Below are 27,031 nucleotides of genomic sequence, written 5' to 3' on the forward strand. Positions count from 1 at the left end.
AGCAGAGAAGGCGCGTATTCACTTCAAAATGTTCCGGATTATTTAAAAATAAATTTCGCTACACGTTTTGTTCCATCTGCAATTTTTTTGTACGAATATATTCAAGCAGGTAGCACTTATTTGTGGGACATTTGTTTAGCCTTCACCAAAACAATAAACCATCCATGGAAGACACAATTTCTTTCTTTCTGATGAGAAGGTTAAACAGAACGATCGTTAACCATTTGTTTTGGGCTATATTTTAGACTTCATTCGACCCTCACAATTATCTACCACTGGCTTTTACATGATTCAGTACGTTTCTCGCAAGCGGTGTATCAGCAGCTTGAAAGAGCATCTTACGAACATGCTTTGCTTATCTTACGGAAAGGAGGAAAACGAATTGCCTTGTTCAATCGAAATCTCGAGCGTTAGGATGTGTGAAGTTGTAGACGATTGCATGCAGAGTTCGGTACACTCACTCGTCGGATTTGCTATTGCGAGTAAAGAAAAACGGACGACCCGGCGAAGTTAACGTTTGCTTATGTTTACGACAATACCGTTTGATTATCTGCCCTCACTCGTTATTTGTCCGTGAGCAAAAAGCTGACGGTCAGTTGTACAATACAAAGATGAATAATGCGGGTTTGTCCAAGTGTTGTATGCCGGTGCCATTCAGGCATTCACGCACGGTCGATATTTATTTACGGAACTGGTTTTTAGTCTACTTATTGTTTTGTTTGTATTTTATCTTTCTCCCCACGACACGGCCGGCGCCTTCAAATTATTTCTTTTTATTCCTACTAGTTTTAAATATTACTACATGTACTTACGAATATCTTCCTCACTAAAGTTAAAATAAATAGAAAAAATAAACTTTGATATCTTTTCTCTATTTCCTCGCATTCTTCTTATAGCACTTGTTTCGCGCTAGGTTCAATGGATTTTCACACATATATAATTGATTCTTCACCTTTCACTGGACTGGATATTCTGTTAGTCGTTTATGTTGCTTCTTCGCTAGAGTTTGTCGTTTTGAAAATGCAACGATTTCAAAAGAATTATGCTTAATTATCATACAATTATTGGATCTTTTAGCTGATAGCAAGAGACTTTACCATTCAACTGCAATAGTAGAAACAGGCTGAAATCTATTTGTATCACGAAGCTATACAATTCTTCGCGACGATTTTTCCAATGGACTTGTTTACCTTCGCTTCGCTCCTTCTCTGGTTGTAATGAAATGGGATACTTATTGGAAGAAAGTAATTGGGTAGTATGTTTGTTTTTGGTGTTAAATCACACTGACAAAAAGCCGAAAAAGACGCCATCCGCAAGAAGGGTATGCTAGCCACAGCAAATCCCTTTCGTAATTTGCCCATATCTCGCTTCGCTATGTAATAGTATGTAATATCTAATATCTCCTGGTATTTTGCATATTGACAGTCAGGTCTTCTGTTTATAGTGGATAGAATCTGGGCCGCATTATGCTTTTGCAGTTTAAAAACAATATTACGTTACTCCAAAAAAAAAACAGAAAAAAGCAACTCACGCGCTTTCCGTAAACTGAATCCGCATGTATATGGTCCAATTGCAGAAAATCGTACGGCTGTGAGAAAGTGATTGGCATTTACTCTGATCACACGGAAAAATAACCATGCATTGGGTTAAAAAGGTTGAACAGTTTAAAGTGGCGTTTAGTAGATTAACAACAGTTTGCTCATCGTACCAACCAAAGACAGCTTGTCTTTGTCACCTTCTCCAGCCATACCCCACACCAATCGGTAGCCAATAATGGCCTGTTATCATCGTCGCAGATCACAAAGACGCTTGTAAATTACGCTTACTGTGCTGGCTCGTTTGCTCACTTACGTTGCTGTCTTCCGTTTCTAGTCAGATTCTTCGTCCCGATCGTCAAACTCCGAAAGATCCACTGACTGCAGCATGGAGCGCGAGAGCGCATATTCAATCAGGGCCAAATGACAGAACACATACTGGTCCGGCATTTGTATTGAGTATGCCCGTTGCGAACGTATCTTCTCTACCGTACCCTTAATGTCGGCCGTACCAACGTCTTCTAGGCGCGATATACAAATGTCCAGTGTTATGAATGTACCCGTTCGTCCGATTCCGGCACTACAATGAACCACTATCGGGGGACCCCGGGGATGACCGGCCCAAAGATCACCCAAACATTGTACCATCTCTGCCTGCTTTTCGCGGGCACGTTGCAGGAAATTTAGCATAGCCTTAGCCGACGAGGGCACACCGTAGTCTGGCCAACTGGTAAACTGCCAATGGGATACGCACCTTACCTCATCAGTCTGCAAAAATAAAGCAAAAATCAACCTTATAAATACATTGGTTCATCAATCAATCGCCACACGAAAGATTTCTTACCTTAATATTTCTTATTTCCAACTCCACCACGGTGTAATCTTCATTAGTTTCTATCGACATTGTCCGCAATCGGAATGAACCGTACTCCGCTATGCCACCTTCGCTTGGTTCCCAATACTGACCGCATTTGGCGCGACCCCGCTCCATCACCCTTGTCGTCATGATGATCAACAAACAGTGCTGTTCCCAGACCATGCGCCAAAAGTCATACGATGTCTTTGGCAGTGGACCCTGTGTGGAGATGTATGCGTTCTTCTGTTTGTAACCGTCCACGAAATTCGCGTTGATGTAGTCCGTCGTAGGATCTTCCTCCTCCTGCGACAATACGACGCGACTATGATCGTAGCAGAGCACATCCGTGTAACGATTCTTTCCTAAATTGTTTCTCAACCTGTAACAGTGCCCGGGTAGGAAATCGATCATTAACAAACGCTCACTATTCGAAACAAAACCATACATACTTTGCATGCGTAAAGGTACCATCCGGAGCGCGGGCTTTGATTTCGGTGTACTCACGAATCAATCCCATCTTACCCCGCTCGCGCACCATCTGCACAATCTGTTCGATCGTTTTTGGATCACCTTCGGCACCGGCTAAACTGTCATCATCGCTAAACCCTGACGAGGCGCTACTTGGCGGGTTTTCTGTCCACAGTTCCGAGTTGGCGGTGTGGTGATTGTGATGCCCAACAGTGCTCGCATGGTTCGCTGGTAGATGTTGATTGACACTCACCGCAGCAATGTCACTAATATCATCCACCGTTAAGTGATCCTCCACCAGCGTCCCATTGTTGCCGGGCGACACTGCCCGATGGTTATGCGTAGCGACGAATGCAACGTCCACCAGTTCCGAACCGACGCCACTTAGCAAATGGTGTGCATCGAGCGGCCCGGTTCCGGCAGCGATTGCCGCTATTCCTGCACTTCCCATCACTGCATTGCCAGCATTCGGTCCGGCCACACTAGTGGAGCTGTTTTGAGAATCCGGTGGCTGCTGTTGTTGCTGGCCCGCTGTCGCAATAATTTCGTCTTCACGATTCGTCATCGATTTGTAACAATGTAATAACCTGCAATTATACAACATAATTAATGATTTTGTTTAATTCGCTTTTGTTTCTTGTATGAGTGCAGACACGAATATGCACCGCTTTTACAATGTGTGTCTATCTTCAATACTGTGGGGTATGGGAAAATAAAATCTGTACAAATATGAAGAAGAAAAAAACAAAAACCCATAAAATGATCAGGAAGAGAATAAAACTAAAATAAATGCCTTCACCACACTTATTCTACCGGTACTTACGATAAGTGCAATAAGATGGATTTACCAAGCAGAATTATGTCCAAACAAAACATGAGGCATGTTTAGCACCATAACAATGTAATGTAATATATAATCTTAGCAAGAAATACTGATAATCTTTAATATATCAGTACAGAAACGGTAACAATCTCGTTGCTTTATGAACAAATTTATTAACTCTTCACTCAAACAAATTTAATTACTATTTATCATAATTAAATCACAAACCTTCTTTGGTATAAAAGTTAATTATTATTTTATCATTGCAGATAGTAATGAAGATAAATTTTACAAAAAAAAAAATGGCAAAGTGCTTCCTATTCTAGCACGAGTCACATATTTAATGTAAGTCAATTTTTAACTTTAACTTTTATCTTTTAGCTAATGATGATGCCGATGGAAAATCAAAAACATTGTAAAATCCACAAAACACATGATTTTCTTTAATTGTGTTTTACAAAACGTGTAAATGTTATGTAGCTGAGCGTGAGCGATTATGAATCAGTGAAAAAATTCTGATGCTCGATTACAAGGATGCAATAATTGATGAGGAAAAAAGATTGTTTTTTTGTTGTTGTTCTTTTTGTGTTTCATTGTTTTACCTTAAGCTTGGCATGCACAATAAATGACGCAGTCCAACACCCAGAAACTGTATGATTTGTGCGTCCTGCGAAAGGAGATGTTTTTGATTTTTATAGGGACAAACAGTGGAATTTGGAAACCCCTAGAATATCCAAAGGACTACCACCACATCTCAAAACTCATATTCTTTGATATCATGAGTGATAAGCTAGGTACATCAACAAAATAAATAAAAAAAATACTCGTAAAATGTTCAATGCTCTCGCTTTCTTATTGGTAACGAAATTCGTCGTTGGCGATAGTGAAAGATGCGCAATTAAGGGGGAGAAAAAAGAACAATAGCCACCACCCACACCACATAACAAACCGGACCGGAGAAGGAATATGGCATGTGAAGAACCTTAGCTAGAGTTTGCTAACATTACTTAACGCCTTAACGCTATGCACAACTGATTTGTCGCATTGGCAGCTTACTTACCATGAGGAATGATCGACTTCTAAGGTACCACCTAACCGAACCGGCAGCGATTCCCGAGGAACATGTAAACTCAGCTGTGGTATTGATACGGTAAAGACACGTTCGCGCAACTTTTCGCGCACAAATAATCGTAGAATTTTGAACGGTGCCTTAAACCAAAGCGGTGCCGTTACGATCAGGACTTTTTTCAGCCGTGCAGGATATCCGCCCTGGAAAGCAAAGAGAGAGAGAGAGACATTAGAACTCACATAAAAAATGTATTAAGAAATCATTGGTGAAAATTTTCACTAAATTTTACTAAATAAATTACAAAAGCTCGTAAAATATTTGCGAAATATGAACGCACAGCGTCGTCGTGTGTTGCATCAAGTTAAATAGGGCAGTTGAGCTGAGCCAGTGGGCTGAAAAAAGTGGGTCAACGTTGATACCAAGGCGGTTCGGCATGAATAGATTGCACAGCACTAGCATCTACCGAAATCTTCCTATTATTTTCATCTTCTTAATGGCTCAGAAACTCGTTGCTGATTAACGTTTACCTTAATAGCCTTGCCGATGAAAGTATTTTTTTTTCTAAAGCCGAGTCGTGTGTTTTACCAAAAATGATATTTGATTTGTTAATCACAAATCAATGAAGAAATTTTGTTTCCAACAAACAACTAGCAGTAATTAAATATTTACAAATTAATTAGAAATTTACAATACTGAAGGTTTGTAGAATTTTTTTAACAAATTTTCGTGGCTTTTTTCTGATGCTTCTTCTACAACAACGTATCCGGCAACCAGAAAAGCGTATCGGCAAATCCAGCTAAAAATAGGAACATTTCACTAATAGTAGTGACGGGGATATGTACGATGCGCGCTTTTTTTTGTTGTTCCATTTTAATCCAATAACGAAAACGATCTACCATGTGTTGGTAGACCCTTTTAACAAACAGATCAATTCAATTAATTAATTCATCATTAACTTCATCAAATGTACCGAAGGTTCGGGGTATTGTTCACAAATAATGAGACACGTAAAAAAACTACAAAAACAAAACTTTAAATGCGATGCGTCTTATTAATGTCACGCAAAACCAAGAATTATATTTTTAGCCCTTTGCAAGGGAAATCTAGAACGGGTTTGGATCGGAAAGCCAACATCATCACGCCCTTGAACAAGGACAACATTTTGATCGCGTACCTAGGCGACGGAATGGATGGGTTGCTGTGTTTTTTTTTTGGGGGGGGGGGGGGGTTTTGGTTTAGTAAACTATATAAACATGAACCACTTTTTCACGATCACTTCTCCACTGGTGGAAAACAACTTGAATCTGTCTTCTTCTCTTAGCGTCTTTTTGCTCATAATGGCCTAAAGATCGATTAAAGGGTTTTACTTAGTTTTGTCATTATAATATCAAGCCTTTACTGACTTCAATCGACCATTTCCTTCATAAAACCACAATTGATTTCTCACATAACCTTCGAAGTAAAATACGTGGGTTGATAAGACATCCGCGGGGTTATTGTGCGTAGATAAACAAAACTAAAAAATGCGTACAACAGGATCGATGCTCTTGACATTCGTTGTATTATTCACGAAACGCACCAAAAATCCGATATTAAAGGTTGCCAGGCCAAACATTTGTTTCTAACAAATGTACCACAAACCCCTCTCTTCTATCATACTAACCTTCGATGTATATGCTTTCTTCTGTTCTTTCCCTTCCACTCGCTTTTACACACTGGTATCCTTAATATTTCACGAAGGGACAGCCTGTTTTCGGTGACGGTCGCGGGACAGAGCACATTTGTTAGTTTTGCGACCAGCAGTAGCAGTAACGTTGCGTTGGCAATTTTCCACACAATATATTCAACCGGTTCAACTGGGGCCAATTGGCAAATCCGTACGGAACAAAGGAAATATTTATAACTTTTGCCCCTCAAAACGAAACGCGCGTCTTGCACACGGGATGGACGGAAATGATTTTTTCCACAAAATCGATAACACACTTGCCGCGGTAGCAGCACCACCAAAAAGGGGATTGACTATCCGTTTCGTTTTGCTTTTTTCACCATACACTCTTGCGTTTCATAAATCCTACGCCAGCTGCACATGCAGGTGTGTAGACGCACGACACAAATTCGCAGATTTGCTGAGGAAGAAGCCGCCACACGGGGTGAAGGGGGGGTGCAAAAGAAAACCCTTTTTCGCCTTGAGGACACACCACTCACAAATGCACGCCGAAGGATTTTCACGTACGAAAACAAAACACCTTTCCTGTAATGTGGAGGACAGCAACACACATCACTAAAAGATGTCGCACAAATTCACCAAGCGGCTATCCTAGCAACAATTTTCCGAGATGTTTTACACCTTAGCCAACTAATTACAATACACTCGGTTTCACGGCCTGTAACGCACAGAAACGTTGGTACGCAGTATAGTGTCAGAAATAGCTTTGCCAAAAAACTGACAGCAAAACATTTAGGGGTTGTTTTTTGGCACCGCGAAATCAACACACCGTTCCCGTGTGCTTTGCCTATTCGTATCAACCGCGCAACGAAGTTGATGCATACTGATTAGTGTGGTCACTTCGTTTAATATGGCGCTGATTTTGTTGTACAGCGGTTGTAGTTGTGTAGTTAAAATGGTTTTGTGCAATAAAATACGATTGGGGGAAAAGCACGAAATGCGCTTGCGTTTCCGTGCACACACAAACCGTACATATGTATGTGCTTCAACACAACACAACACAAACCCGAATATCGTTCCCATCGTGTTAGCATTGAGAAACGCGTGCGCCTTAAATACACCTCACGCACACGCATTTTATTGACACATCCACACACACACACGCAGAGAGAGAGAGACCCTCTCGTACACACAACCAAACGCACATCATAGAAATGCTATGCAAACACACATACACACGCGCGCAGCGAGAACGGCAACATTGCTGTCAGGATAACGTTGAAACGTCCTTGCCCGATGCGAAAGGAAATGCAAAATAGGATATAGCGATGCGTTTGTTATGAAAATATACAGGTTAACGCTATATGCGAAACAAGCAGATGGGATGAATGAAATTTAGAATATCTAGGTATTTCAAGAAATGTTTAATTGATTATAGCGAGAATGTTTTGAGTTTTGAGTACGACTTCACGCTACTTGAGAGTGGAGTGCAGAAATATAATACTTCAATGTTAAATGAAACAATTGTAATTCTCGTAACAATTAATTTCATTCATTATGGAACCTGAAGACCACATTGTGTATGTTTTATTTACGAAGATCTTAAACAAACAAATGAGTAACGTCAATTTGTTTCACGTAAGTACAAGTTATTGGAGTAAATCTAGCTACAGTGAGTTCAATGACCTCTGTGTATCCTTTTTTCAGCAACGAGAACGAGGAGAACAAAAGTCTCCTTGTTTATTTATACTGTTACCAAAAAATGAAAATGAATTTCTGGTTTTTGAGGTTAAAACATTTTATCAACCAATCAAATTTGACAACATTTGAAGTTATTCTTCATTGGCGGATTCTGTATCTTGGTATAAGGATAAATGGAGTTCGTTGACCTCCAGTTGCGCCAAATAGACTAATCTCAAAAGTTTCTAATACTACTGATACTATAATTTCCAGAGTTCTTGTAGTCATTTCTGTGGAAAACTTCAGACAAGCGTTGTTACTGGCTGTGTCCTGTGTACTTCTAACACGGTATATTCCAAGCAAATTAGTGATGGATGGTGTGATGGAGAATGTGATGGAGTGATGAACAGACGACAATTAACTTTTCAATGCAGCTATTATTAAATCCGATCTTCTATTGCTCAAGAGCTCTATTCTAGACCTTCCAAATCCGGAGAATTCACAACCATTCAAGAACGAATTAGGAATCCTTTGTGGACACACATAATTCTTCACACTTTACACAACATCGAATGTCCAAACTTCAATATCTCAGTATAAAAACACTTTGCACGGTGCATGAGGCAACACTACTTGATCGTAACTACGTAGTTAACTTAAATATTCATTCACAGCACACAGCTCTAATGTGACCGCTTCTCTACAGATGCACTGACACTGATGAGATCAGTGAATCGAGCGAAAACAAAAAAAAACCCCACACACTTAGCTCGCGTACTTCAAGCAAACGCATGCGTTGATCGATCGGGTAAATGTTGCTAACAGAACCACTAGGTTTCACGATGACTTAATGAATGACAACACGCCTTAGCGCTAAACAAAAACCAGTCGTGGCGTCTACAGATAGTAACTGTTGAATAGGTAAATAAATCAACAACTACAAACCAAAACTTAAACGATCATGTCCTCTTGCTCACACACTCTCTGCTTAACTTCATTACACTCTGACAGATCTACCTCGGAATTTGAATTCATTCATTGCGACCAAAAGCAGCGGAACAACAGGTGATATCTCTCCCAAGATGGACTTGGGACTGCCTCATCGACGTTCGAAAGCCATCCAGGCGTGTGTATTTCGACTTCCAGGAAATCCGTAGTGTGCGCCGTTTGCTTAGCTCCACTGCCTTCACTTACTGTCGGCTTGCGCGTTGGCTTGCCGTTTTGCACCGCGTACAAATTGCTTCTTCTTCACAGGCGACAGCGTAGAAGTGGACTTCCGCTGCGTATATGTACGCGAAGGTATACGCGATCACACACAGTGCTTAACCATGGCACACAGACATTAGGAACAATATATGCGCCATGGCGTACACGACCGTGTGGCTGCGTGTCTCAATTGAAACAATTTGGATATCGCGTGTACGACCATGTTGAGGGCACGAACTACTCACACAAACAAACAAGCACGTGGCAACAAAGACACACTACACCCCCGGGGACACCGATATGTGCTATCGTAATTATGACGTATCAAATATAATCCGCGCCATACGCAACACAACACGCCACGGAATGTTCGGTCACCCTGGCTGGGAACCAACTAACAACAACCGCATGCGCCGATCGGCTTGGTCAGCGAACGAACTTAGCTTCATAGTCGTGGGCGCGAAAGTCGTATGTAACCTTCGTCATCACTACACACACGAGGAGCTACTGCCAAATAGCACCAAACATAAGGTGTGAATAAATTAACCAGTGATCGTGTATTGGCAATTTTGGGACACGATATTTTTTTTCAGGAAATGAATTATATGCCGCAACCAGGGATCAACTATTACCTCTATTAACGACAAAATTAACGCATCCTTAATACTTTCTAACCGCGAAACAAGCTCGTGAGTCATAATTGCTCCAGCTATTCCCAAATCTTCGAAGGAAAGTACTCCATATGCTCATTTCTCTACAAAAGATTTGTAAAGCGATCTTAACCCAGAGATAACTAACCCAGAGAACATTGAATACCTTACATTAAACTATGTTCAATTACCTTTAACAGTGTGAGGATCTTTTGTGATAAATCATAATCAAAGTTGGAATACTTCGAAGTGCTCATATCGTAGATGAATACTAAGCCAGCCTTCTGTGTTTCGGTGCTCTGTAACGCTACATCCAGCTGATAAACAACACCTTGCAGCGTCGTTTTATGGGTCACGGTCATCGGATAGTGCAGATTGGCAGTAAACAGAGCGATCGCTGCACCACTGGCATCTCGTCCGGGCTGCAAGGAAAATTGGAAAGAAAAATAGTTTGTTAAACATGATAATAAATTATGTTGGACAGGATCGTTATCACTTTTAGACAAACTAATAGCCTCCACTTTTGGAAAATTGGCTATAGGACATTAGGCTCACGAGACAATGTGAAGATCACGGGATCGCATCACATCCAGACGTCGTAGAAGATCGTTAAGTCAAGAGAAAGATGATCGCATTCTTGAACTTCAGATTCAGGCAAAATATCACACTTTGTGGAATAATTCTTCAGTCGCATTAACATGCTTGCGTGACTCGGCATCTACACATATGACGGTCAATGTGTGCGCGAACTTGCGGAGAAGACATCGATCGACACATTCATCAACTCGTAGCGGATGTACAATATCCGGTTCGGAAGAAATGGACATGAGACGACAAACTAAGCTTACTCTTAACCTTTCTTAATCATATTCTTACTTTGAAATACCAAAAAAAAGAAACAGTTCATTAAAATAAGCAATAGAACGCTGTGCTTACCAAGATCGTGAACTTCCCAGTCTCTAGCTCTGCTCGCAGTGGCTCATTTAGTGGATCGAAGCCGTACAATCCTTCGCGTTGCCGGATCAGCTCATGCTGCTCGTAAAGCGCCATTGCGCGCGTGATGTCATATTTACGTGCCAGCAGGAAACGGGTTGCGATGGCCGGTGTCACCGCCTTTCGGTTCGGATCATTGTTGGAGCTATTGATCCGATCGATAAATTGTTTTACGACCTGTCGAAAGAGATGTACCGAAATGAAAGAAGACAGAAAAAATGTATTAGCGATTTCAACGTTACACACGGATGACTAACGATGGAGATGTTTCATACACTTTATATTATATTACATTCATACAGCTGTATTGCAAATGTTGTGCAAAAAACAGTTAGCATTAAATGCAAGTTTGAATCAACAACTAGAAAAGAAAAAAAACTCCATTCCACTGAGTTCAGGTGTGCGCAATTAAGTGTTTGTTTTCAGAGCGGAACATTTTCCCGTGAGCACAAAATTAGTACACCGGGAACAACAGGAATGCATTTTTTTCAAGTCAATTCGAAGAGGTCTTTGAGAAATTCTGGATCCCGATCGACAAAACGTTATTTTAAGAAAATCCTTTCGACATTTAAAGAAATAGAGATCTCAGAGATGAGTTTACTCTTTGGACTTCGATATTTTTTGATAAAAATCTTCCTAAAAGCTTAAACAAACACCAAAAATACGTTAAGAAAATGCAATTAAATATGATTTGATTGTTCCGAACAGGCTGACTGCATATCTCCAATTTGAAGTTATCTACGCAACTATTGTTTCTTAACCGATGGTTCGATCAAATTGATGCCAGACCAGTTATAAAGCCATCCAGTACCTGACGTTGAAATCTCTAGGAACTGCTCTCAAAAAGGAATGGAAGTGAACAATTGAAAACAGCGAATAAAGAGCAATAGGGAAAGAGATATGAATTGAGGAGTATGGCGAAAATGTTGCTTTTCTTCACGATAAAACCTACAAACACTACCAGCGCGATCTCAATGTGGCCCGGTCTGCCTGCCTGCCTGCTGCTTCCAATAACGGTTCCAATTCGGAACAGCACAACGGCGAAAGTCTTCGGGAAATAGCGAAATACCTCATCTGTTGGGTCGTGTACGACGATGAAGGCCGGATTCGAGAGCTTTTTTTTATCGAATTTGGCTATGAATGATTGGAGCTCGTGTGGAGCCCGGGTCGGGAGGGATCGTGATCGGAAAAGAAAGTTTGCGTACAATTTAATTTGAACATGGAAAATCCACAAGCTCAATATAGATATAATTCCATTTTTCATTATTGAGAACACACACACACACGAATTAATTTTTTTTAAAGAAAATATTTTCCTAATTTTAATATTCGCTTCTTCTTTTCACCCAAGTATTAATTTCACCCGCTAATGTTTCAACCGACCCAAGCCCCCTTTTTCCAATTACTTTAGCATAAATTGGTTAATGCAGGCTTGAGATTTGTTTACGGTAAAATCCTTCGCGTAAAGGGATCGTATAATAAAGTTTTCTTACTCTTGGGCTCCGGGGTGCAAGTTGCAATTATTGCAACTTTAACGTTAACAACGCTCCCAACATTTGAGGAAACCCGTTCGTTGACCGATTTTCGACCTTTTCCAAGCAAATGAAACCTAGCGAGCGGATCAAGCGGAAAACCGCAACCAAACAACAAAAATCTACACCACAAACACGAAGAACAAGGAAGCTATCAACGCCGGCCGGTATCGTCAGGAAATGGCTTCTTGCTGGCGAAGGATATACACACACGCACACGAGGGGGGGTTGCAATCGGAAGATATCCAAAACTGAGCAATGGACCGAGTGGTACCGCAGGAGCAGGTTTTTGCCATATCTTCAACATTACCTAGATTAAGTCGACTGCAAAGCGAACAAGTAAAGCAGGTTCTTACTGGTACAAAGCTAATGTACCAAACCGCAACTACCGCTGCCAACACACACACCAGACCGAGAGAGAGAGAGAAAGAGAGTGAACATTGTCATCATCATGGTCATAATCACCGTGAGGCAGTTAGATGTATCCGTTTCTCAAAGGCTTCAAATGACCGGCCAACAAGAAACCGTACGCTTACAAACTGAAGCTGGTCCCCGTCCGGATGCTGAGCCGCGATCAGTGGTCGGTGCACGTGTTGCATTTGTGTGTGTGAGTGTGTGTGCGAATGTGAACTAATTCTTCGCCAGTGCATTGGATATTCCGGGCGACACATACGTACACGTTTCGTTGCTTCATTTGAATATATGACCGGAAAGAAATAGGTCAAATTGATGGAAATGGTAATTATGTTTATCGACGCTGTGAACTGAATCCTACCGCATTCGTTCGCTAGAGTCCGGCCTGGTCAAACTTATTGGAGACAGAGTCTGAGGCGCTTATTGAAAGCCACAACTCATAATGATAGCTTTTAGCAATAGCCAATGAACGGCATTTAAATTCTTAATTTACAATAAATTCTCCTTTATTACCAATACCACCAATAAGGTAAGAGTTGTTTTTTTTCCAACAATAAGTCTATTGCCAACTCTCATATAACACCAAATCTCGTTAATACAATTCCTATTTATTACACCCCATTCAGTGGATTGCACTCATTTAATCTTCAGTCACTGAACATAAAAGACATTTTGCAACACTTTCAGCCAAGTTTCGCACACGACGCGAAAGCGATGTTTTCGTACCACGTTTTATAATGTTTCGTAAAAATGAAAATATTTTTGGTGGAAAACCCCCATTAAGGGGTGCTGTAAATCGCAACACAGTGTAAGGAGACAATTTCGAAGCGATAAAGTTTGCAATATATCGTTTTTTTTGTTTTACCTTCAAGGCCCAAAGCAGGACAAGATCCATGATGGTGATCTTATTTTTCTTTTTCATTATCAACTCTCACACACTTGCAGCCCGGTATTTCTGGTTTTTTCTTTTAGTTTTATACCAAAAACAATACATTTCACAAAATCACTAAACTAAATGCAAGTTACGCATTGCTTTTATCCTTTTTCTTTTTCTTCTTTTGCTCTCTTCTTCACTCTCTTTTCCTGTTGCTTCTTCAGAGATTTCAATAACACCAACAAAAAAAAAACGGAAGTATCAAATTGAACGCTTGTATGCTCACAACAAATATAATGCCACCACGCACACGTAAAAAAAAAGGCTGAGGATGATGATTCACTTTCACATTTTGCTACATTTCTCCGCAGGGCCAGATCTTTTACTTTTCCGACATGTTGCGGAGTAAATTGCAACTGACGGAGGTCAGCGTCTGCCGAGAGCAGCGGCCCGATTTAATAACGACACCACACTATAACGGAACAGCACTACCACCGTGAAGGAAGTTCGCACCCCAAAGCATAAACCGTGTGGCACCAACACACGCACACGCTCTACAGCATCTGTGTGGTTTTCTTTATGAGATGAGGTTGGTCGTTTGCAAAAAAAAAACACAAGACGCTGCTGACACGATCGTGATCTTGCGTTGTCTTCTCTTCACAGCAGAGTTTTGGTAAAACTTTTTCACAAAGTTCGCAGTTCACGCATGATGAATATCCTCCCTTCTTTCAAGTGATTACAAGTGATTCCACACACAAAAATAATACCGGAAACTGTGCCGTCTGATCGAGTGATGCGTAATGTCTAACTCATCGCTTGCGTCTGGCGAATATGTGTTCTCGCAAGCACGCGTCGCGATCACCACTGAACATACACTGTTGAAGAAATGGGCTTTCTTTCTTTTCACCGCGAAACGTTGGGGTTTCTTGGGCGGCCGCCGACTAGACCTGGGGCACCTCGTTGCATTGCATCTGCACTACCACTACGATCAATCAATCGGTCGGATCCCCGGCACGGAAAGCGTGCGCTCACTTCGGCTGGAGCACCACACTTCAACCGGATCGCTGGAAAATTCCAGCCTCACTCCGTCGAGAAACACGATCGCAAACGAACGGTGCTCGATCGCCGAGACTTGGGCCATGTATAATATCTTCGAAGAGCGAAGGCACTATAATGATACAACGGAGCGGATGAGCTGGTGAGAGCTATGGCCGCGATCATGCTCATGCTACGCGCGCTCTTTCCAACATAAATCCCCTTACGCGCTGGAGAGGATTTCATTGCATATCTTTCTACAAATCTTTCGACCTGTTTTGTCAGGAAAGTGGGAAGAGAATTTAGGTTAATTCACTACAAACTATACCGAATCGTAGTGATAGTAGTAGTAGTGAGCCATACATTTTCTATCCGTAAAATGTTTTATATGTTTCAAAATAATTTAGTAAATTTTGTCAGACTTTTCAGTGAATAAAATGGTGATCAAGTGGTTTAAAAAAAGTTATCTCAAACCGAAAAAAATATTTTGTTGCTCATGTTGTGCAACAAATATATTATTTTTCTTACTTATAATAATTATGACAAAAGAAGTAAGATAACTATAAAATTATTGCGGTTATCTAATAGATTACGATATTTTATACAAATTTTGCTATCCAGGCTATAAACAAAAAAATGTATGTACGTCATTAACATGGATACTGATAAGAGAATTGCAGCTAGAAAAAAAATCTAATCTCGTCAACGATTTCAAAGGAAACTGGAATGAAGATTGATTGATTTTTTGTTATCCATTTAAGCTATTCTAGTTATAATTAAATTTTCAATACTGTGGTTGACCGGATAAACGGATAACACGCGGATTGTCTTTTTACTGTCATTTCCGAGCTACACGGATAATCCAGCACAACGTTAATTAGTTAATAAGCTTTAAAAATAAAGCCAATAACATATGGCCTATACTAAGTGGAGTCCTATACATCGGCGATTGTGAATTGGATCTCATTTGGACCAGCTTCAAGCTGTATTTTTTTTAAACTAATAAAATCATTCTAAAGTTCCATACTTCTAATCAATTGCTAATGCAATTAGCTGCAAACTTCTGCAGCAAGAAACATTTTGCCAAAAAGTTAATTCAAATGATAAGAACATAACAAAAAAAATGATACTCCAAAGCGTTCCATCAATTCCCGAAACATGTTCTTGTTTGCGGTTTTTAGAAAAAATACGCAAACATAGAAATATTTTAGCAAATCATGATTGATGGACATCGTGTTACACGATAAAACATTCCTAATGGAACCACTGCGTAAAGGGGTCTGATAATCTTCCCGAGTTTAGGATCCATATAAAACCAGCTGCGTTTATTGCATTAAGCACATACTACGAAATATTCTTCAATAAGTGAACGATTTTTGGCATACAACGTAGCAGCAACAGAAGCAGTAACGATGAAACAAATCATCCTTTTCGTCGCAATTGTGGTGTGTGCAGCAATGGGAGAGGAGCATCCCGAACCGATTCCGGCGGCAATCGATGCCGAGCCGCTGAACGATAGCTGCAACGCCTGTCCACTGAACTGTGAAGCAAATGCCGCATGTCCGGCACGCAATCCAGAGAAGCCAGTGTTTTTGGCCCACAGCGATTGTGGCCGTTACTATGTGTGCGAAACTGGTCGTGCTTGTGAAATGCGCTGTCCAGAGGGGCTGCATTTCAACATTCGCGAATGGGTTTGCGATTATCCTCACAGTGCATGCTGTGACCCAATGATCGAGTGTGTCCCCGGATGTATCCCTGGCGTAACTTGCCCACCAACGAACTAATGTCGTGTGTTTGCAATTCAATAAAGGATATGAAATAGTTTGCATTTAAATTATGGTGTTGATTGATACTTATTACTAATTGTTTTTCACATTGGTTTTTTTCAGTATTTTTACCGATTAGAATTGCCTTATGATAAGGAATGTTTACGTTCGTTGCGCGTTTCCACCTTGACTTCGTTAACCATGCTAAACCCATGTTTTGTTACGGTTGAAGTGGAAAATTGGAATTGATGTTGAATATATACATGAAAGGCATGAGTGTAAATAAACTATTAAACTACAATCAATACAAGTTTATTTTTCGTTTTCGATTCATTGAACGATCTTGAAGTTGAATATTATTTATACAAATTTAACACAAAAAGACTGTTTGGTGTGTGTGTTTTATAGCAAATAATAATTGATAAAAACTGAGAAATAATTTAGCAAATAAATTAAAACTGTTTCATTTATCCGATCCTTCCTTGTTCTAGAATTGCTGTCACTTAAAAAACAAACAAAATGGCCAACGCCAAAATACACGATCAAAGCAAACTTTCTGTTTGTTTTGGTAATGTATGTTTGCGGTTGCTATGACAATGAAGTGAAGTGAGCAAACTTTTCGCTTCAAGTAACAACAGTTCTCAGGCGTTTTTTAAAGAGAAAGGTTTAGAATTTTGTTCTTATCAATTTGGCAGATTCAATGGGAGATTTTATTCACTTACATATAAGCAACTCCGCGAGTGATGTTGTTTCGTACGATCGAAAAATTGATCCTAATATTACAATCGCTGAATTAACAGTAAGTAAATGGGCCGGAATTGGCGATCTGTTATTTTCAATTCTAATTCCAATTTCTTTAGAACATTATTGAGTTTATTACCGGCATTAGTCCATATGGAATGGAGGTGGAACTTTACAACGGTGACCAATTCCTTCAGAAGATCATTGATCGTGGCGTTCGAAGCGAACATAAATCGCTCAGAGATTTTTTCGTCCAGGATGGGATGCGGCTTCACGTTATCGGCCATTGTACGTGGTTGGATGATGGCACCACCGTCGATAAGTTCGAGCTTTCTCCCGAAGAATACGATAGCCGAAAGGATAGTTTGCGCAATTACTTGCGCCAAAACAAGCTCGGCCGATACAGTGAGGAACGGGCGGCACAAAAGATGGCTGCACGGGCCCATGCCAAGGAGGAACAGCAGAAAAAGCTAAGGGATGCAACCGTCGGCAAACGTTGCACGGTGATGACCAAAGGTGCACCAACCCGTCTCGGTGAGATTGCTTACCGGGGCAAGGTGGACGGAAAGCACGGCATCTTTATCGGAGTCAAGTTCGATGAACCAGTGGGTGTGAACGATGGCACCTTTGATGGGAAGCGGTATTTCGACTGTGGGCCAAAGTATGGCAGCTTCGTCACACTGGACGCCGTCGAGATAGTAAACATTCCACCAGAGGAGAATCTCTTTGAGGATGAATTGTAAGGAATTCCAATGTTCGACGTGCCATTCCATGTGCCGTAAATCAATAAATATTTAAACCGCGGTCAGTCATTCTAAGGAGACTTTTTGTCCCTAAAAGTAAAGTGGAAACGTTTGTCCGTTACTTACCGATTCTTGTGCCATGTTTTGTCGATTAAAGTAAGGGTCGGGACGTAGCTGACTGTTTTGTTGGTGATATTGTTCGCAGGTTGGTTGTTATGGTCAGCTCAGAGTTTGTGTCCTTGGACTGGAAAATGTTTAGCAGCGATCCGCCTTGGTTGAGAACCGTTCCACAACAAGCAGCGCAGCACACCTAAATGGTCAAATTGCGTCCAATCGGAGTTTACTAGCGTGTACACATCGGAATGACCTAAACCACGGACACTTGTTAGCCAACAAACACACATAGAACTAACGCACTGAACGCTTCGTCATACAACGCTTCTCATCCTCGGTGCACTGATAGCATACGCAACACTGATAGCACTTATCTTCAGACGAAATCTACAATCATCGCGAGCAGTGACGAATATGCTCGAGGGCCTGATCCATGCTCGGATTTACGCGACGACCAATTCACCTTCTTCCGTTTACCCCGTTCACCCTAAAATTGCCCGTTTAACTTGCATGTACGCAGTAATACACACTGTCACTTTAACTTTTGCTGTAAACAAAATGAAGCACTGATGACCTTTCGTGACACCAATCCACAATCACTGGCTATGGTTGCGTATTTACGCAGAAGTTGTGGCTAGCATTTGGCGTGATCAACACATATTTCTTGCTGGAGCGATTGGATCAACACCTGCCTGTGGCTATAACAACGAAATATGATGCCGCGGATGCAAAACCTATTTAGAGTGCTTTTTATACGCTTTGTGCTTGGAAATTCCGCCACCCAAAACACAATACAGTTGGGAGTTGTACAGCTGTATTCGCGTGCCGTAACACTACAGTTGCACCGTAACGCGGAATGAAACTACTTGCCGATGTACGTAGCAAGAGTGCGTATTTCGTAGTGCTTTATATCGTTTATCGGAATGAAGAACACGGAATTTTATGTTGTTCTATTCTTTTAATTGTATGCCACCTAACCACGACGAACTCCAGTGGTAACACGAAACTGCAATGGTTGGTAAACTCTGACTGCCGTTTGACAGTTGACCATCTGACAGTGGCGCTCGAAGTTGTTGCACGAACAACCACAAACGATAAATTCTTCATTTGATACTGCGTTAATCTGTTAGTTAGAAACCTTCACAAATCGTATACATAATTTTAAAGTGATGTAGCGGAATATCTTATTAAAAATTGTCTAAATTTTCTTTCCCATCCTGTTCTCGGCAGTGTAGTTTATGTCAAATATGACATTTTACCGCAACCCCCGATGTCTGCCTTTCCGTCAGCCTCTTGCGGGCTGTGAAAAATCCAATGTCAATCTTCATGCTGAAATAACACAATCAAAACATAAAACATGGTTTCGAGAAACCTGTGTGATTTTGTCCGCTTCAGACAATTTTGTCAATACCAAACAATTTCAGCGTCCGCCCTGCACCGTACAAATCGTGTACAGTCCGGTCAGCGTTTTATAAAAGTTTGGGACGACGCCCCAAAGTGGGCCCGATCGTACTGCTCCGCCACCAAATTCTTACAGGGCCGGCAAATTCGGTTCTACTCGACAGTTTGTATGTATCGATCACGCGTGCTTTACAGCAAAAAGGGAACAGTTGTGTAATAGCTTGGTTGTTTCTTTCGTAGCCGGCAAAGGTTCGAGTGAACAGCAGCAAAACGTTGCAACGCCCCAATTGCTATCGAAACTTTTCCCGCAGACCGCAGTCGAAGGGACTGAGAATGAATCGCAGCAAGAAAAGCAACGCAAAGAAGAGGACGAGGAAAAGGAATCGTCTTGGAAGCGGATGAAGCTAGGGTTTGTCTTCTTTGGCTTTTCCGTGTCCGCTTTCTGTGTGTACATGGTTTGGGTGTTTGGTGCACCGGATCACGATGCGGAAGGTAACCTCATAATGGACGAATTCATGGAACTGCCCACGTTTCAGCAATACTTTCGACGAATGTGGAAATCGATGACATACTACCAAAAAATGATACAAGAACCTTCGCGCGAAAAGCTGCTACCCGATCCGCTAAAGTATCCGTACGTACAGCCACCCTATACGTTGGTGCTAGAGATGAAAGATGTGCTGGTGCACCCAGACTGGACATACCAAACCGGGTGGCGTTTCAAGAAGCGTCCTGGCGTCGATAAGTTTCTCGAAACGTTGGCCCAAAACTACGAGATTGTAGTGTTTACTGCCGATCAGGGAATGACCGTATTCCCGATACTAGATGCACTAGACCCTCGGGGCTATATCATGTACCGTTTGGTGCGCGATGCAACACACTTTGTCGATGGTCATCATGTAAAAAATTTGGACAACCTTAACCGGGATCTCAGCAAAGTGGTTGTAATCGATTGGGATCCAAACTCGACAAAGCTGCATCCGGAAAATACGCTCAACATACCTCGCTGGACTGGTAACGATGATGATTCCGGTTTGTTCGATCTAATGGCGCTGCTGGTAACGATCGCTTCCAGCGAGGTTGAGGATGTGCGCGATGTGATGACGTACTACAAATCGTTCGAAAATCCGCTGGTAAAGTTCCGTGAAAATCAGCGCATTCTCGCAGAACAGATGGCCGAACGAGAGCACGAGGAAAAACAACGCAATCTGCCGGCAGTGCAGCGATGGAGACCCAGCTTTCTAGGCGGTGGACGCTAAAAACGTGGTGCGTATTGCCAATAAATGCCATAGCATGTCACATTTATCGTCGTTAACTTTACTCAAAAACCGTTGCCTTTAGAGTCAGCCTTTGGTTAGTCTTATATATCACATACTTTTATTATAATGCTGCTGTTGAAACATGTGTTAAGCTGCATCGATAGCAGCTAATGCTTACATTTAACAGCATTTAGCTCGCAAAGTAGAAACTCAATGAAATTAATTGCACAAACTGATTTCAATGTAACGTAAAAGTAAAAGCAAAACTAAAAGCAGCGGATAGGATGGTCATTACTATTTGGTTTCGAAGCTGCAAAAAAACAGAACGAATGAACGAACGAACGATCACCGAATTCATCGCGTTTGACTGTCTGGCTGTGAAAACATTCGATCCTCTTCGCGCTGATTTCCTCTCTCTAAGTACCAGTTACTTTCCCGTTCCATCTGCTGCCTCTGCTCATCCCTGGCGGCCTGTCGTCCGTTTTTCATGCGCTCCTGCCAATGCTGCTCGCCGGAACCCCGTTCTCCATGTTTACCACCATTCTGGCGGTATTCATCTCTGCCCTTGTATCTCTTTTCGTTCCAATCCCCATCGGCACGTTGCTGGCGCTGATCACGATCATGCTTTTTGTGGTGTTTGTCATAATGTTGATGATCGTCACGGCGCCGATCGCCGTTGGTCCATTCCGTTCGCTTATATTCATCTAGGTAAGATCCTTCACCGGAATCGTAAGCAGCTTGCTTTGGCCGCTCACCACTCCCATGCCGCTGGTCACCACGATGAGGCTGTCCTTTATAGTCACGCTCCTTAAACTCTTCACGCTGCTTATACTTCTTCTTGTGATGATGATCATCATCATCATCATCGTCGTCGTGGTGATAATTTTTGCGATACTTATCATCCGAGTGATAATCAGCTTTCCGCTTGTGATCATGTTTATCCTTTTCACGATATTCCTTCTTTCCTTCTTTGCTATCATAATGCCTTATTTCTTCACGACTATCACTCTTTTGTTTACGGCCATCTTCGTGCGCTGATCGAATATTATTCTCCTTCTGTTTGTTATACTGTTTTTCTTGCTCTTTATGTTCATATTTGTTCTTTTCCCAGTGTTCCTTTTTTCTTTCTTTGTTATCATATTGTCTTATTTCTTCACGGCTATCACTCTTTTGTTTGCGACCATCTTCATGGGTTGAACGCATATTATGCTCGTTCTGTTTGTTGTATACTTTTTCTTCCCTTTTCTTTGAGTTATCCTCTTTTCTATCGTACTCATTTTCCCAATGTTTTCCCTGTTTGTGATCTTCGTATCTTTGCTTTTTAGGTTCTTCTCCGCAGCCATTTTCGAAGCATTTTGATACCACTTCTTCAGCATCCGGTAACACGGGAGAATCTGTTGGGGCAGGCGTTTCACTCGTTTTCACAATTTCTTCCGGTTCGGGTGAAAGATCCAAAATGCTACCCAAAGCTTCCACGATCACACTACCTTCTGCCTTGATCGCATCAAATGCTTTCTGATAGTCAATGTTAAATGGTGAGGCTGGTTTGCCAGGGTCGATCCGCTTCTCTTGCGATTGCTCGGAAGCTTTGGGATGGATGAATTTGTTATAATTTTCCGGCTTGGATTGTTTTTTCTGTTGAAATTCGGTCTTTTTCTGCTTGGCTTCGATCTTTCGCTTCTTAATGTCACAATACTTTGCACTATACTCAGAGAACAGATCATCGTGCACGGCTTGATCTTGCTTGTAGCAGAATGCCGGCAGTACGTAATCCTTGTCCACAATTAGCATCGGTTCCTCTTCGTCTCCCGACCAAACTACCTTCCGTTTCACACCACCATCCTGGGGTGGCACTTTCCTCATCGGTGGCGGTGCCGGTGTTTCCTCACCAAATTCAGCGTCCTGCAACGGTTCCGTGGTTTCACCGGCTGGGTCTTGATTTAGGACATCCCTCCACTCAAATTCAGCCCGCTGAACTTGCTCGTCTAACTCCGAGCGCGTGTAGAGATGGCGCAGTTTGTTCATCTCGTTCTTCAAAATATTGTTCTCCAGCTCCAGTTCGGAAATGCGTTTCTCGTGCTCAAAATTTACCTCCTCCACTCGGTTCTGTAGCCGCATTGAGTTACCGAGTATAACCGCGACCATGCCGGTGGCTATCAGACTAAATATGACCCAGCTGGCATTGCTTACAGGGGGGTGGGAATGTTCCACCATCGAATTCACTGCTTCTACCGTTTGTTCGTCCGAGCGTTTGATCTGTAAATCTGTATTGGTTTCCTTTGTTTCTCGCCTTGCTGGTTTCGGTTCGTCTGGGGTGTAGGGCGGTGTTAGAGGCGCATAAACCGGCAGCTTGAGATTAATATTCCGGCTGAAATGAACCGTGGATCCTTGATCGCCAAGCGTTTCCTCCTGTGTAAGCATCTTATCGGAGCTATCCGTATCAATCTCACTGATGACGCTGATTCCATCGGATGATTCGTCTAGCTGTGAGCTGAAACAAATTTTCCACAATTAATGACAAGTCACTAAACGCATGGAATCTAGAAGACGCCGCGATACAAACGTGTACAAATAGTTTCCGGCAACGGTTATATTTAACTCACAAACGAACAAAGTCCGCAATAATGTTCGCCTACGTACACTCCTTTCAGCACTTCCTTTGTTGCATTCATCACTTCCAATTAAAACAGAAACAGTTATAAACTTACTCAGTGCTTCGGTGACTATCATGACGCTGCTTTGAGGTGGTCTGGCCAGCTCCTTTCTCCGCAGCCACATCTTCTTTATCGATCTCCTGCACTCCACTCGGTTCGTTCTGCTGCTGATCGTTGCCTTTTCCTAGCAATGTCCAGCTGTCGGTCTCTTCCGAGCTGTGCGATGCCGTCAGTGGGTCGTTGACCACTTTCTCATCGAGGTTTGCCGAATCGCGATCTGGTTCTTCCATCGTAGCTGATCTTCAGAATACTGTCAGCAAAATTGAAAGTAAATTCTTATTAACCTCCGCTGTTCCTTGTTAACTGTTGATGCGTGCGCTGTGCGCAGGAGCCGACACGTCCGTTCTGAGAGAGATATTTATAACTATGTGCCTTCTTTTTATTACAAAACATCCAAGCAGGGAACCGGTTCAAAGAGTCGGCATGTAGTATTCTACATATGGATAGAACGAAAGGCACGTGCCCTTACCCTGTTGTCCCTTTGCTACCCGTTTCCACTTTAACTTCTATGGTCAGAAATGAAATATCGCACCGACAAGGGAACAAAAAGGTTTGCAAGACCGTTAAAGTACAGTCAAAAGTCTAAAAATTTTTGAGCGGCTCTAAGTTGTACCAACACTTGGGAAGATCTCTTAAGATCCGCTACCTGACTAACGATCAAGGCGTTTACTCTTCAAAAGAAAACGCTTTTACAGGCATGAATTTCACAAACCTAGTGCAAATATTTACCTTCTAAGATAATGCTACATATCTGGCCAGATCAGCAAACTGCCAACACACAAAGGAATTTTAGGTAAAGAAAAAGTAGACACTGAACTAAAGCTACTGTAGGAAGGTATTATTGGCTATATTACTGCAGCCAAACTAAAACAACTAACAGAACAATTTACGCTTCGTATTGGAACGTTTTTATCTCCGCTAGTACGCACTAAATGGATAAAAATTGCGTCGCTACACGCGGATTATTTACGTATCGCAATGTTGTTGTTTGTTATTGTCCACTCTTTTCTCCGGGGAAATTTGACAACTTTGCGCAGTGACATATAGGAGAGGTTGGACATTGTGGTAATGTTGATCGTTTGAAATCCATTTTGAAAATGTACTAAAACATTTTTCATGTCTGTAATTATGAGCTTTTCGGAAAAAAAGGAAAAAACATTGCAAACATTCATAAAATATAAAAGTGTTTGGTCGTGCAAACTTTATGGAAATGTGTAAAGTTATAACGAAACCAACTTAACGAAACGTAGACCCAAAGCGCAAAATAAAACTGCTCCCATCTGGTGGAAAATTTCGAGCAGTTGTAGAATGCGAATCAAAATTGGTTTCCTAATTTTAATTATCAAAATTAGAATTTACTGATTTTACTTTGATATTTCTAAAGAAGAATTATTTTCTGCTAATTGATTAAAACAGCATGTAGACAATCAAGAAATGTGTGTATTTGCTGCTCGAATAGCTAATAGGTTGGTGTCTCCGCTTATTATTTGAAGCTTTTCGTCCAACGAAAAATGTGTTCAAACTCTTGATTTTCTTTTCAGGCTTTGGCGATATGGATAACATCTTCTTGAAACAAAAAATTTGCTGATTTCTTACACTAAAAGAGCATCCATGAAAGGAGTTGTACTCATGTTTTAAGAAATGCTAAAATAGTAGAGAGGATAAAGTTTTAAACGATTATAAAGAGAGGATCATAATAGCATGTAATGATAAGATGTAACTTAATAAAAAATACATAAAAAAGGAACCAAGATATTCGTTGGGATTAGTGACCTATAGGTCACACGGTTATATGTTCATGCGTAGGTAGTTCGCGTGAGTCATCGCGCAAGAGCTAGCTCATTAGCGCTCGCTCACTCACATGCGCAAGGAAGCTATTCGATACAATGCTTTTTACTACTTTATCTTACAAAGCTGTTTCAAATATTTCCAAAACATGTATAAGTATTAACATTAAATTTATCAAACAAGTATGCAAACAAGTCTGGCTTGATAGAATTCTCTTATGGGCATCGAACTCTGATAACAAATTCAATTGATAACAGTCAACAACGATGACTGTTGGAAAAGGAATTTGCATAGAGTAGATACAGCTTCAATTTTCATTTATCCCAATTAAGACAAAGCTTGCAAAGGTTTCTGTAACTTTCAACGTAAATGTGAAAAAATGTTTGGTATAGCTAGGACATATATTATGTAGTACTTCAAATGTCTAATTGACTGGTGTGAAAGAAGGAATGCGGCTAGAGCGAAGGGGATTGATCCCGGTCGCTCAAGTCCTATGTTGACCTTTGTACAAAAAGACGCTTGAACGATTTATTGCTACTTGATATTCAATCTTTAGCTAATTTTCTTAAGGAATCCTTCCACCCCTTTTTAAGAATCCTTTTGCGATCCAGCCAATACCCATGTACGATTAGCGGAGGAAAGTGTTCTGCATTCCTTGCCGTCCAGATAGGGGTGATTTTTGCCTGCTTATACACATCCCACTAGGTGAGTTTGCCAGAGTGGTCAACAGTGCCCACGATAGTGTGCAGGGATGCGAATGGAAACGAAGAACACGTCAAGTGAAATCAACCCTAAAATTCTCGATTTGAGTAATTGGGGTCAGTGCTGGTGTTAGAGTTATTTATTGTCTCTTCACCAAGGAAGCGATGTGTAATTTTTTGTTTTGTGTCTTCCCTCAAAGCTATGACCTGACCAAGATGTGCAAGATTTCCGAAGTGAGTTTTTCGTATTAAGAAAAGTTATTTTTTACGTAGTATGTTGGTGTTTTTGCAACGAAAAATTCCTACCAAAGGATGGGACAATTTGGAAGCATTTTTATATTTAGTCCAACAAGGACAATGAGTCCCGAGCTGTCTCGGGCGAGTTACGATAATCATAGATTATCATCCGAGCTGAAGAGGTTAAGAGATAATTTATAGAGGCAATCTGTATAAAGATGATAATAATATGACGTGCAGACGATCGCCAAACCAAACGCGATCATCATTAGACCACTGCCGCATGCGTTCGGAGCTAATTCGTTTCTTCTGCCAAAGCCCACAGACTCAGAGACACTTGTCCGGGAGACAGAGAAAAAGCTGCTGCTCGACCAGTCTGTGCGGATCGTGGTTGGCGGACGTTAAGTTCCGAGAACCACACGCACGGAATAGCCAAGGAACTTGGGTTGAGATTTCGTTTTCGGTGGTATGCAATTTTCTCGGGAACCAATTAATAGAATTAACAAAACGATGCGTCGTCTTTTAAGCCTGTTCTTATCGGCTTTTATTCTGCAGCAAGAAGCGAGAGACAAGTCCTAATAATAGCTTTAAAAGATCCCGTGTTTTTGGAGCGTCTGAAAATGGTTTTATCAACTCTGAGCTTACCCCACCATTTCGATTTGTCAGCTTCAAATTAACGTTGTACGGAAGCGAAGTGACGGAACCTGGAGCGAAGATGAGTAGCGCACTGGATCAGTTTTCTTACTGAAGCATTACCATGATGTCG

At 41.4% G+C, this 27,031-nt stretch overlaps 4 protein-coding genes across 6 annotated transcripts; 2 read left to right on the forward strand and 2 right to left on the reverse strand.

Moving 5' to 3' along the window:
- Positions 1 to 216: 216 nt before the first annotated feature.
- Positions 217 to 19,191, reverse strand: LOC125762860 (tyrosine-protein phosphatase non-receptor type 9). Of its 2 annotated transcripts, none has more exons than XM_049425428.1 (7): positions 18,178 to 19,191; positions 10,890 to 11,123; positions 10,145 to 10,375; positions 4,743 to 4,951; positions 2,841 to 3,446; positions 2,380 to 2,770; positions 217 to 2,303 (listed from the first exon to the last, which is right to left on the reverse strand). In XM_049425428.1, the coding sequence occupies exons 1-7, from the start codon at positions 18,190 to 18,192 to the stop codon at positions 1,869 to 1,871; spliced, it is 2,121 nt and encodes a 706-aa protein (XP_049281385.1). In that variant the 5' UTR covers positions 18,193 to 19,191; the 3' UTR covers positions 217 to 1,868. The 2 variants fall into 2 exon arrangements, with proteins under 2 accessions (XP_049281385.1, XP_049281384.1); XM_049425427.1 differs by lacking the exon at positions 18,178 to 19,191 and adding an exon at positions 13,758 to 15,252.
- Positions 17,261 to 18,108, forward strand: LOC125762869 (tubulin-folding cofactor B-like). The gene is made up of 2 exons (XM_049425442.1): positions 17,261 to 17,366; positions 17,428 to 18,108. Exons 1-2 carry the CDS (start codon positions 17,268 to 17,270, stop codon positions 18,049 to 18,051), a joined length of 723 nt encoding a protein of 240 aa, XP_049281399.1. The 5' UTR covers positions 17,261 to 17,267; the 3' UTR covers positions 18,052 to 18,108.
- A 273-nt stretch (positions 19,192 to 19,464) lies between the features above and the next one.
- LOC125762867 (mitochondrial import inner membrane translocase subunit TIM50-C-like) lies at positions 19,465 to 20,865 on the forward strand. The gene is made up of 2 exons (XM_049425439.1): positions 19,465 to 19,733; positions 19,807 to 20,865. The coding sequence occupies exons 1-2, from the start codon at positions 19,523 to 19,525 to the stop codon at positions 20,823 to 20,825; spliced, it is 1,230 nt and encodes a 409-aa protein (XP_049281396.1). The 5' UTR covers positions 19,465 to 19,522; the 3' UTR covers positions 20,826 to 20,865.
- Positions 20,866 to 20,915: 50 nt separating this feature from the next.
- Positions 20,916 to 24,551, reverse strand: LOC125762859 (zinc finger CCCH domain-containing protein 13-like). Of its 2 annotated transcripts, XM_049425426.1 has the most exons (3): positions 24,269 to 24,551; positions 23,534 to 23,789; positions 20,916 to 23,316 (listed from the first exon to the last, which is right to left on the reverse strand). In XM_049425426.1, exons 2-3 carry the CDS (start codon positions 23,767 to 23,769, stop codon positions 21,180 to 21,182), a joined length of 2,373 nt encoding a protein of 790 aa, XP_049281383.1. In that variant the 5' UTR covers positions 23,770 to 23,789; positions 24,269 to 24,551; the 3' UTR covers positions 20,916 to 21,179. The 2 variants fall into 2 exon arrangements, with proteins under 2 accessions (XP_049281383.1, XP_049281382.1); XM_049425425.1 differs by having other exon boundaries at positions 23,534 to 24,551.
- Positions 24,552 to 27,031: the final 2,480 nt, after the last annotated feature.

Source organism: Anopheles funestus, chromosome 2RL, assembly GCF_943734845.2.
Source record: "Anopheles funestus chromosome 2RL, idAnoFuneDA-416_04, whole genome shotgun sequence".
Taxonomy (NCBI): domain Eukaryota; kingdom Metazoa; phylum Arthropoda; class Insecta; order Diptera; family Culicidae; genus Anopheles; species Anopheles funestus.

Bases quoted from the DNA above. Each gene is read 5' to 3' on its own strand.
- LOC125762860 (XM_049425427.1), bottom strand. From the start codon at position 13,814: ATGAAAAAGAAAAATAAGATCACCATCATGGATCTTGTCCTGCTTTGG. The intron at 2,771-2,840 runs GTATGTATGGTT...GCACTGTTACAG, and splicing joins GGTACCTTTACGCATGCAAA to GTTGAGAAACAATTTAGGAA. The intron at 2,304-2,379 runs GTAAGAAATCTT...TTATTTTTGCAG, and splicing joins TGGAAATAAGAAATATTAAG to ACTGATGAGGTAAGGTGCGT.
- LOC125762869 (XM_049425442.1), top strand. From the start codon at position 17,268: ATGGGAGATTTTATTCACTTACATATAAGCAACTCCGCGAGTGATGTT. The intron at 17,367-17,427 runs GTAAGTAAATGG...CAATTTCTTTAG, and splicing joins TTACAATCGCTGAATTAACA to AACATTATTGAGTTTATTAC.
- LOC125762867 (XM_049425439.1), top strand. From the start codon at position 19,523: ATGGTTTCGAGAAACCTGTGTGATTTTGTCCGCTTCAGACAATTTTGT. The intron at 19,734-19,806 runs GTATGTATCGAT...TTTCTTTCGTAG, and splicing joins TCGGTTCTACTCGACAGTTT to CCGGCAAAGGTTCGAGTGAA.
- LOC125762859 (XM_049425426.1), bottom strand. From the start codon at position 23,769: ATGGAAGAACCAGATCGCGATTCGGCAAACCTCGATGAGAAAGTGGTC. The intron at 23,317-23,533 runs GTAAGTTTATAA...AATTTGTTTCAG, and splicing joins GATAGTCACCGAAGCACTGA to CTCACAGCTAGACGAATCAT.